This window comes from Sardina pilchardus, chromosome 24 (assembly GCF_963854185.1).
Source record: "Sardina pilchardus chromosome 24, fSarPil1.1, whole genome shotgun sequence".
In the NCBI taxonomy this organism is placed as follows: domain Eukaryota; kingdom Metazoa; phylum Chordata; class Actinopteri; order Clupeiformes; family Clupeidae; genus Sardina; species Sardina pilchardus.
The window spans coordinates 1,069,518-1,081,723 of record NC_085017.1 but is presented as its reverse complement, the minus strand read 5'-3'; the positions used below and the strand labels follow the sequence as shown (position 1 = coordinate 1,081,723).

At 42.7% G+C, this 12,206-nt stretch overlaps 1 protein-coding gene across 1 annotated transcript in view; it reads right to left on the bottom strand.

Moving 5' to 3' along the window:
* Positions 1 to 742: 742 nt before the first annotated feature.
* Positions 743 to 12,206, bottom strand: part of nudc (nudC nuclear distribution protein) — a 13,475-nt gene continuing 2,011 nt past the window's right edge. Inside the window, exons 4-9 of the mRNA XM_062529667.1 lie at positions 10,387 to 10,473; positions 10,141 to 10,254; positions 9,757 to 9,951; positions 7,788 to 7,871; positions 3,967 to 4,085; positions 743 to 1,424 (exon numbers count right to left, since the gene is read on the bottom strand). Of these exons, the coding sequence (XP_062385651.1) occupies positions 1,373 to 1,424; positions 3,967 to 4,085; positions 7,788 to 7,871; positions 9,757 to 9,951; positions 10,141 to 10,254; positions 10,387 to 10,473 (651 nt within the window). The 3' untranslated portion in view covers positions 743 to 1,372. The remainder of the gene's footprint in view (positions 1,425 to 3,966; positions 4,086 to 7,787; positions 7,872 to 9,756; positions 9,952 to 10,140; positions 10,255 to 10,386; positions 10,474 to 12,206) is intronic.

The following is a 12,206-nucleotide window of genomic DNA, read 5'->3' as shown; positions in this document are numbered from 1 at the left end:
GACCTTTTCTAAACTTTTTAATGCGCATGTCAAACAGTTCATTGTTTCAGTACTTTCTGTACTGAAACATTACATTTCATTCGAAAGCCAGATATCCCTTAAATCCCTGTATATCAGACAAGTCCACTTCTTAACTACATAATTACATGGATGAATGCGCACAGGTGGAAACATCCACCTCTCTCTCTCGCTGGCTCTGTTGCCAACTCATCTTATTCATACAACAGTAAAAGAAACATCCCACGATTGCACAAAGGTTTTCGGTATTCCCTCATTGATGTTATGACTGAATGAATCCTGCATTGCCTGAACTCTAAAACGTTCATCCCAAAGTTAGCGATACGTGACAAGGGACGAGTTGCACAGTGAAGAAAACACATTATGTAAGCACCTGGCCCGTGCTCACAGGTCATTCAGAAACTATGTCAGCAGCCTTTGGGCTCAGCGTCCATCCAAAAACAACAGCAGAGAGCAATGACCTAGAGAACTACCCCAAGACAGGTCCACTCACTGGCCTTCACCTCAGTCCAACCACTGTAAAGCGCCAATGCCACCGCTAGTAAAAAACAGGATATATGGGCAAATAAAACACCTGTGTATTCAAAGCCAGCTTCACTTGTGTCACTGTAACCTGTCTCGTACAACAGATGAAAAGCTGAAATATTTATGAAGTGAAAACAGCCCCTCGCTCCCTCTCTTGATTTTTCCCTTTGATATGGACAGACCCATTCCAACACATAGGGAGGGTTTGATTTGATTTATTTATTTAAAAAAAAGGAACACGAACACAAACAAAAATGTAGATCCAAACAGGATGTTTTAAATATTCCAGACACATTTCTCCATGCAACAGACCATGAAATGTTACATTTTGGTTAGTAGTTTTTTCTTTTCTTTGTTGATGTGACCGTTAACAAGACAAACCGATTAAAAGAAAACAACAGAACATCAGTCCAACAAGTCTGTGTAGACACCAAGACTGATTAAAAAGAGAGAGGTGTGTGTGTGTGTGTTGGAGAGAGAGAGAATAGAGAAATAGATGGAGAGAGAGGGAGAGAAGGAAAGATATAGAGTGGGAGAAATCGAGAAAAGACAGTGGGAGAGAGCCAGAGAGTCAGAGAGAGAGAGAGAGAGAGAGTGTCAGAGAGAGAGAGAGAGAGAGAGAGAGAGAGAGAGAGAGAGAGGGAGAGAGAGAGAGAGAGAGAGAGAGAGAGAGAGAGATGGTGTAAACAGGCCAGGTCTGTGTGTGTGTCATGGTGAAGCAGCCTGAAGCTGAAGTGGGTGGTCACTGACTGACTGAGAGGCACAGCAGATGGTCGCTCCGCTGGTCAGTCAGAGACGACCAGGCACCAGCCGTGAGCCTCCGCCGCTTTTAACTGAACTTGGCTTTAGAGAAGTCCATCTCAGGGTGCTGCTCCATAAACCTAGAGAGAGAGAGAGAGAGAGAGAGAGAGAATTAGAGGAGAGGGACCAAGAGAGAGAGAGAGAGAGAATTAGAGGAGAGGGACCAAGATAGAGAGAGAGAGAGAATTAGAGGAGAGGGACCCACATCACTGGACGTACACTGATAGGTCAACTGGTAGAAGGTTGAGGACCAGGAAACATTATGTTAACAGTGCAGGTGCACCTCAACAAATTTGAATATCGTGGAAAACCAAACGTTCATATCTTCTAGATTCATTACACATAAGAAGTGCAATATCTCCTGTTTTAGTTTAATCTTGACTATTACATCTTCCAGCTCATGGAAATCAAAAATCCAGTATCTCAATGAAGTGATTGCGTCAATATTAAATAAGATATATGTAAAAATGGCCTGATCATATGTGATGTAGAAAATGTGATGTTTCAATGGCAGGCTATATGAATGTTCTGGGGCTAGTTTAGTAAAGCACCTCGCCAGAATGACTTGTAGTGTTCCATCTGTGTAAAAGAAAGGAAAAGGAACAATCCAAAAAAGGGCACAGTAAGCATTATCTGACAGCAGCCACCAGAATGACGTCAGGCTCTCTGCAGCTCCCTGGCTTAACGTGGGAGGGGAGTCGGACGCAGGAGAGGTCAATGAGTCGCTATGCTGATAACCCCATGTGTGATGACCTCCAATAACGACCCAGGCCCATCCCACCTCATCTCCACACACACACACACACACACACACACACACACACACACACACACACACACACACACACACACACACACACACACACACACACACACACACACACACACACACACACAGCAAGACCTCCACGCCCAATTGTGACTACCTAATACATCACCTGCTGTCACAGTAATTACCCACCATTCTGACCCTGTACACACTTTCCCTTCCACCAGCTATAAACTCCGGCCCACTGGTCACCAGTCACTTCCTCCTGATAGCCTAGCGCACTTTAGCATTACGCACAGGCTGAGGTGCTGTATCCATCAGCAGGAGCAGGCATATGGGACAGGAATGGAGCAGGAGGTGGAGGAGGTGGGAGAGGAGGTAGAGGAGGGGAAGGAGAGAAAAGGTACGAGAGGAGAGAAAAGGAGGTAGAGGAGGAGGAGAAAAATAGAATGGAGAAGGAATACGAGAAAAGGAGGTAGAGGAGGTGGGACAGGAGGTAGGGAAGGAGGAGAGAGAGAGAGAGAGAGAGAGAGAGAGAAGGTATTGGAGGTGGAGAGGAGAAGGGGAGGATGGAGGAGATGTGGTAGAGGTGTAGAGGGAGCTGGGGTATGGGAGCTAGGAGAGGAGGGGAGTTTGAGGAGGTGAGTGGGGGTACAGCCGGTGCAAGGGAGAAAGGGAGAATGAAGGAGACGTGATGAGGAGTACAGGAGAGTTGAGAAGAGTCAGTGGAGAGAGGTGGTGGTGGTGGAGGTGGTAAAGGAGGGTGAAGGGGACAGTAGCGCGCTGTTCAGGCAGGCAGGCGAGGTCACTCCCGCAGCCAAGGCGAAGCGACAGACGTGTGTGGGCGCTTTATGGCTCCTATTAAAAGCCTGGCCTGGCCTTGACAGGCGCACAGTAGGAACCAGCCGGCACACCGGCCGCACATTTCACTTTCAGTCACCACACCAGGGGTTTTTATAAGCACTTCCACCCTGCTATAAACCCAACGCCGCCAACATGAACTTAGCAAGAACCACTACTGTACATTATGTTCGTGTGTGTGTGTGCGTAAAAATGAAATGATGATGCAAGATGGGAAGCTAGATAAGAGATATGAAGATAGATTGAAAGGAGCATCCTTGTCAGCACAAAGACTCTTAAAGTTATACACCAGGGGAATGCACTTTTGTGTACGTTTGCAGGTACACAAAGCTAATGTTAATGTTAAACGTAAAAAAGCTAACTGATAAAACACAAAATTCTGCCAGAATGTAATGACATACTTTGACACATAATTGAACACAAACATTAAAAAAATGTTCTGTACCTGTATTCAGAGGTGCGTTCAAATTTGGCAAACAGTGGTGAACGTACACGGTGAACATGTTTTCTTTGGTGCTAACATTCCATTCAGTAATTGCACTGTTGCCTTCATCAAACTCATGTCCAGTTCCACTGTATGTTCGCGGAGCACTACCTCCTCAGACTATTTGCGATTGTTAGCAAATGTTCGCCAAAAACTCAAGGCTAACGGAATACTGTTTGCGAGCGTTCGCAAACGTTCTATGTTTGTCTCTGCTTTGCCTTGCAATACACCAGCACTCCTTAAACTTTTACAGACCAAGAGCCACTCAACCAGACATCTTTTTTACTACATCTGGTTGCACACCACCAAGGATAGTTTTGAAACAATGAGCAACAATGCACCATACCAATCAAAAGCAATTCAAAGAATTCTGACGTTTCTGAGACTAATGATTACCTACATGGCTATCGATAATCGATATATTCGATTAATTAATTCATTGTTGCGGCCCTACAGTCTACACCATTCGCATGAGAGGCCAAATCACACGTTCACTTGGCTCTCTTACTTTTTCAGGATATCCTGCTTCTTCTGCTCCTCTGAGGTGGGCAGACCCATGGACTTCTGTCGCTGGTCGTACATCATCTTCTCCACCATGCTACGCGTCTCCCCATCCAGATCAGACAGCTGCTCAAGTCAGGAAGAAACCAAAATGAAAACGAGATCAAACTCTATTCTTCAGTGCTGCAGCAGAAGGTGCGAGGATCATCAGGCGAGGAGAAGGATATTTCTCATTGTATACATATTCATTCCAGTTACCCGATCAGTGGCAGTAATCATTTTTTTTAGTGTGCATGTAAACACACTCATTTAGATAGATAAATAGATAGGTAGATATATGGATAGATAGATAGATACAGGGATGCAAACACACATGTGGTCAAAAAAGAGAGAGCCTCGGAGGGGGGGGGGGGGGGGGGGGGGGGGGGGGGGTGGTAGGTGTGCTTAAATGCGCAGTGTGGTGCCGGTGGCCGTGGGGTGGTGCATTATGGGTATCAAGCATCTTGGAGGAAGGCCTATATGGTCACTACGGTGAATGTAGGCCATTGTAGGGGGGTCATGATGTTCAGTACCTTTACTCTGAGTCAAAGTTGCTGTACCATCATCATCATCTTGGCAAACTATTGCACCTTGAGCACGCAGTGTATGCCGAAAAAAAAGCCATTGTAGTAATGTTTGGGCACTGAAATCTTGAAAGAACACCCAGTGCAACCTTTTTTTGTTTTGTCCAAAATGATTTTTGCAAATTGCAAAATCCCCCTAAACTATTAGCCCATGCCTACACATTCTAAGGTTTCAGTGAAATATTGGCACACCACTAATAATATAGACAAAACAATTACTGCCAAGTACAAACAAATGATGGGAATACTATTTTTTATATAAGCTAATGTCCAACCAGCTCCTCTATAAGACTAGCTCTTCTCAACATTGCTTTATTGTGTTCTATATTCTATACTATAGCTATTCTTTATGCAAGTCCCATATACACTCCTACAATTTTTTTTTTTTTTTTGTCAAGGCAGGTTGCTGCACTGCCAGCTACATATAATCCAAACATAGTAGGCCAATAAAAAAAGAGGATATAGTTGGTTGGTAATCTAAATGCAAAAAATGATAAGGGCTAAACCAAAATTATGCTAATCGCGATCAGCCACATTGCTACAATTCAAACGATATTGACATTAAATAACAACTACTACAATAAGGCCATGATTTCCAATACAACTACTAAACAACATAACATGACAAATTAGCCTCACTCACGTAATTGTCTTCCCATAATAGGCTAAGTAGGCATAGTCTAAAAAACAATTCTAGGTTATGCTCCACAGTAGACGGATGCTCCTCCCGACACTTAAAAGACAAAGGCTATTTTTGGACATGTTACGGTAGACACAGAGCTGTTTGATCTGATCTTAATCCTGATTTTATTATTGATATCAGCAGAGTCAGCTTTTATAACCCATCCAGAGGTGTGCATGACGAACTTAACTTTATCCACATGGCAAGCGGAGGACATGCGTAAAGGTGCGTAATCTGGTTATAGGCAAAGTAGCCTTCTACCGTTCTCCGTCGCTGCCCTCAGTGAATTATTTGATGTCATTAGATGTTTCCCCTTGTCACATGCAATTCAATGGACAACTTCGAAGTAGAAAGAATTGTTTTCTTCTTCATTTACTGCATCTCAATTATCTACAGACCCCCCCCCCCCCCCCCCCCTCTAAAAAAAAACTCTTCGGATTTGCATGATAGAGAGCCGAAGTCCCGCCCCTTCCGATTGCCTCCATGGGACCTATCTTTGGATTTTTTTTCAATGGCAGTCAATGGAGAAATATAAATTATTTTCTGGTCCCGATTGTCTTGTGCCTTGAATTACCCATATGATGTTTGTCAATTTTAATGACAATTTTTCATGTAAAGACATTTGAAAAGTATGTCGTAACTAGTGAATTACAACATTGTGAAAGATCGTGTTTCCAACGACTACAAACACATCAGTCGCGTTAGTGACGTTAGACCAATTCACAGCCACGGCCCGGGCGCCAGCAACAGGTCTTGTTTGAGCTTCCCCCTTGCCGATGAAAATATCATGAGTCAGAGGATTAAACACATCAGATAAGTTGTATTTCATTCATAGACTGTACAAACACTACTGTTAAGTGACTTAGCTGGCAGCAAGATGTAACCGTTAACTAGCATAATAGCTAGCTAACTAGCCAGCCTCTCGTTTGCTAGTTGGTGGCTCAGTTGGTGACGTGCATCGTTTGAGACGAGAAATGTAGTCCACTGAACGGATTCGCACAAAACTTAGATAACTTTTAAAGTCTAATGAAAAACAGAACTTTATTAATGTGAAAAATTATCTTTTAAATTCCCACACATCATATGTGAAATGCACGGTCCAACTCGAACGGGACCAAAAAATAATTGTTATCTCTCCATTGACTCCCATGCATAAAAAATCGTAAAATAGGTCCCATAGACCGGAAGTAGAAGGGCGTGACTTTGGCTCTCTATTCACACAAGTCCCACAAAGCGACGTGAAAAAAGCGGGAGGCGCCGAAAAGCGAGCTGTTTGCATCCCTGTAGATAGGCTTTTGGGTGAAATTTGTTGGCCTTCAAAAAAATGTTTGAGAAGAGGAAATCACCATTGCATGCGTGTACTTAAATGCCCTACTTCCATGTGCAGTGTAGCCTGCCTTGAACTTTTCACATTTTCCATACATTTCACCCCGAAAGCCAGACATCCCTAACTTTTTGTGAGTAGTATACATTTCACATACAGAAAACTCACTCAAAGGATTGTAAAAATAAAAGAGATAAAAAGATTTATCTAAAATTAGAAAGCTGACATGTTAACAATCTACAGACATGGCCTTGAAACTCCCACAATAGCATCAGCTGGCACTGATAAAATGAAGCCAACTTGCAAAGCAATTTAAGTCAGCGATGTACTTGTCCATTCTATGCTGTAAAAACGGTTGTAACATTTTTGTTGCAGGCTTATTGACCCTGACCAAAAAGAAACATGCTGTAGTGAAGACTAGAGGAGATGGCAGACACCATGTTCATATCTCTTTCACAAGCTCACATACCATCAAACGAACATAAGAGTGTAATAAAAACTACAACTACTGCAGTGGATGGATGAAAAGCTGCATAATTAAGCAATAAGCCTCCGCTTCGCATCGTGCCTAACAACGCCCCTTGGCTGTTCGATTATACAGTATAATCCACGGCCTCTCGGGGCTCATTGCTTTTTTCTAAACCGGTTACTTCGTCGATCTAGCAAGATTTCATGACACAAAGGCACAGCAACGAAGTAACAATATATTCACTGATAATCACTCTTTCACCAAGAAATATATTCCCTCCATATGAATGGTTGCAATGCAACAACGAGACGCAGTCACTCTAACTTTTGTGCTAGTTTTGTGCTAGCGCATTACTATAGAACAAAATGCGGTCAAGGTGTGAGGTTATCATGATATTTACAACAATATCAAACACGATTCAGCCAATCACAATCAAGGACCGGAACTATCAGTTTCAGAAAGCTGCTTTTATTTAAGTCTTTACAGGCAAGTCCACCCACTCTTGCAATGCACTTTGGCCAGTCTTTAGGCAGCTATTTCCCTATTCAAGTGAATGGGGAGGGACAGAGGAAGGGCTGAGATGTGTGTAGGGACTACTGCCATATTGGCGATATGAACTAACCCCATGCATTTCTATTGAGGATTCTTTGAGTGTTGGGTCTCCTCATTAGAAAGCCTCTGCTTATAATACAGGCTGTCTGAATATACCAAGTGGACTAATATTCATTACCTTGGAGTTTTCTGGGCAGATCTTCTTTGTGTTGAGCTCTGGGTCTGTGGTCACCAACTTATTCCACCACTCCATTTTATTGATCTGTTGCAGGAAATGAAAAACAAGCATTTAATAGTCTAATATATAAAATGTACTTTATCCTGACGAAAAACCTGAATTTCCATGACCTACTATAGAATGAAACGTACAACATACCGATCAAAGATTTCAGAGTAGATGCATATAATTCAAGAAGCCAAGTTGGGCTAACCACAACCACAAATTCTGTGTGGACATATTTGCATCAGGTACTGTGTCCACCAAATGCGTTTTTTACAGCCAGAGTGCCCTCAACCTCCTCCTCTCGGCGCTTCGATAAGTGTTTATTGTTGCTAAGTTACCAAAACCAGAGACGGTTTATAACGAGAAGTGCCATTGACGAGCCCGGCGCTGTTCTAAAAGTTGAACAGATTTCAACTTTGAGCGCTCTGAGCGCTGCGACAAAAAAGGTCGGCGCCGACCGTTTTTTTCCGCCGTGAGCGCTGAGCTACATAGACTTTACATTGAAAATTTTCGCCGTCGGCGCAAAAAACGCGTTTGGTGGACACAGCACCTTAATGTATTTTGGCAACTACATTTTAAACTGATGCAACACAATTCCATGATATTCCATGATTTTGCCCCACAAATGATCAAATTCCATGACTTTCCATGTCTGGAATAGACTATCAAATGTCCATGACACTCCAGAAATTCCATATCCCAAGGGAACCCTGACCTGTAAACAATCTAAAAGTTGGTAATACTACATTATGGAGAATAGCAATAATAAATAACAATGTCAGTCGAATCAATATCCTAATGAAAATAACAAATTACTATAATATACAAACCATAACGCTTAAGAAACGCTTAATAAACTAAGTGCATGTTGAACAGATGTGCCTTTAGACTCCTCTAGAGAGACCCAAACGGTCATGGGAACAGAGAGCATTGAGCAACTCATTCCACCAATAAGAGTCCTTGTATTGAATTTGATCTATCATTTATGGCTGGTCGACACAACAGACGCTCATCAGAAGACCACAGTGGTTTACATTTATTAATTTAGCAGGTGCATTACTGAAATATTAAACCTGTTAGACCTATTTGTTTGCCCTTTTCTGGCTTAAATTTAGTAAAAGTTATTGAGAAATAGACACGGTATATTCCACTAACCTAGTTATTGTGACCAGAAAATAAATCTGAGGCCATTTGGGAGGTCTGCAAGCCATTTTATGTTATGTTAACAAGTAAACTTCTCACAACTACCCACAAAGTACTGCTAATCAGACAACCCGTCACTGTAACCAAAATATGAGTTTATTTGCAAAGCTGATGTCAGCAAACTAGCAAGTTCCTACTCCCCTCAGCAGGCTGCTTGAAGCACACACAGGGTGAGTTGACCAATCACAGTTCATGTTTGGTCTGCGTCACTTTGAAGCAAGGTTACAATTGTTTTGGAGGTGCATGTCAGGAGACGGCAGAGAGCCTGGAGGGGGAAACGGTGACGCTGAGGGCTCTGTGGAGCTACACTGTCGATTCGACGCAGAAGCATGAAACAGTCTAAAGAAACACCAGCGATTTCCACATATCTTAGTTTGATAGCATAATTACAAGAGATGAATCATTTTTGCTGAAGCTGCAGGAAAGTAATTCAGAAAATGTTCACTGAATGAAGAGAGGTTGAGGGGGTGACAGAGGGAGAAGGAGAAAGAAAAAGAGAGCGAGAGAGAAAGACAGAAACAGAAAGATGCATGTAGATGGTCACCATCATATCTAATTAATCTGCTCTATGTGGATGTTGTGACTACCATGAGGTCTCATGATTCACACCTTTTCTTTGTGAATGATGACGCCCATTTCACACCAGTCAAGTGAGCACCTTGTCTAATTTTCCCGTAGCCTCTGCAAGTGAATGGTGGCCCCCTCGTTTACTTATCCATACCTTCTCTAAGTGGATGGTGACCACTTTGCCATCGTCGATGAGCCAGGAGCTCTCTTCCACCTTGATGTCGTTGCAGAGTTGCGCGTCGATCACGGGCGGGTGACCCTTCAGCCCCACCTTAAGAGTACCTCTTTGCATGTCCACAACCACGTCCCTCCCCTTCATGCGGAACTTTACGTCAAAAGGCACCACGATCTGGAGGGAAGAAATAAAGCACAACACACAGTTACAGAATGCAACTGAGCATGCATGCGGAAATTAAAACATCTTTAGAACTATTTTTTATAATCAAATATAACTATTATTATAACCAAATATATACACATCAATGACTATGCAGCACTCATGCTTAAAATGACTCAAATCCAGTGTTTAGCAACTCACGTCTACTTCCGATAATGACTGTGTCCACCTGTAGCTGGGTAGGTCTGCACCATTACCAGCATTTGGCTTCATCTTTCCGTTGTCCTTCTCATCTTCGTCTTCCTCAGAGTCCGCCTAAAGGAAGACAAAACATTACCAAGCTCAGGTTTACACAACAAAGTAGTCATGCAGTAGCCCGAAGAGCTGTAATCGTGTCCAAATCTTCTGGTGTTGTGGTGGCTGAAAAGAAAAACCGCAGCGTCTCACCCCTTTATCTGCTTTCTCCTCTGGTGTTCCAGATTTTTCCTTTGGAGGTTTTGGGGATTCCTTCTCCTTATTGTCACCATTCTTTTTCTGAAGACAAATAATGCTTATAAAGTATCTATCATCTATCTATATAATGTCCAGAAACATCAGTGTATGACAACTACAGTACGTACACACACAGAGATCAGATCGAAAGTAAGGCTGTGTTCAGACTGCCAGACAAAATCCGATTTTTAGCCCATTCAGATTTGAATCGGATGTCACTTTTGAAGTCTGAACAGTGACAGGTCACATGAAATCCGATTTTTGCAAACCACATCCAGGAGGTAGTTTCATATCGCATTCGTATCGGATATGGACAGATGCGTCTCAGTCTGAACAGCTCCAAACACTCAGATCGGATTTGACTGTCCGTGGCGTGACTTTACGTGCTTTACGCGCATCACCGCCCACCTATTTCGAGTTGTGGGCCAATGTTACAGCTATGTCTTTTGACCATGTTATATTAAACGTGACTTAACAATACTCAATGCTAGTGCATTATACAGTCTCTGCTCTGTTTCTATGGAAGTTGCAAGAATCCACATTGTTCTATTAAATGCCGTTAAATAATTAAATAGCCTTCCAACAGTTTGAAGCGGAGCTTGCCACCGATTAGTTTCGGTTTCTGTCGCGCAAATGCACACACGCATGCATGCATTCAATGAACACTCACCTAGTTGTATTGTTCTATGTTTAATCGCACCAAATTGGCAAGTATTTCCTCCTGATGGCAAAAATGTTTGTTTTCGTTGCTACTGCAACCTGTCAGATCTGTTACTGATATGACCCAGTCTGAACAGAGCCATATCCGATTTGGACACTTGCTAAAGGCAGTGTGAACAGTCAGCCCTAAAAATATGAGATATGAGAAGGAATCAGAAGATATGAGAAGGAATCAGATTTGAATCAGATTCGTCTGCAGTCTGAACGCGGTCTAAATGAAACCCGTTACACAAGGTGTCTAGAAAAGGTCTTGGATAAAAATGCCTGTTCTGTAAAAGCATGCTATGGATTCAACAGTTGACATTTTTATGCCATCTTCATTGTGTGAGGGCATGACTGCGATCTGTACTGTCATTTAGCGATTCTGATTGAAACCATTGCTCAAAATATGCGTGACATGTTTGACAGTTCACCAAGAGTGCAATGAGGTGTGGGTTGTCCTAGTCCATTTCATGTGGGCTAACCTAGCTCAAAGCATTAGGAGTAGATTCTCAACCCTGGTCTATTTTGTGCAAGTGGTCCTACAGGGTCTATTTTGTGTGACTTGTCCAACCATCTCTATTATGTGCAGGTTGCTCTTGATGGAAGTTGCCCTATGTAGTAATGTGTTGTCCTACCTGGTCTGTTTTGTAACGGTTTGTCCTACCTGTGGGGTATACTACGAATCTCGATTAGTGGGTTAGCGAGGTATGTTGCGCTCAAAGCCAGGGTATGCTGTCATACGAAAGTGGATTTGTTTTAGCGTCGCTGTATCACCATGGTATCTTATGCTCGCAACCAAAACTGGTCGGGAGCAGGTTATGTGCTTAGATATAGCTCAAATCGTGAAAAATCACCGCCCTCTGACCAATTCTAACCAATCCATTAACTTGAAAAACGAAGTTCTCTCACGTGTGCTAATCTGTCAAACTTCGAACAGGTTCAGCCCCGCCTCTGCAAACATTTTGAATCTCGAAGGCGCTTTTAACTATGTTGCGCGTGCAAATATGTCACTACTATGGACGTGCATACCATGCAATATTTGATGACCATCGAATTTTTGATGTTATGGGTTA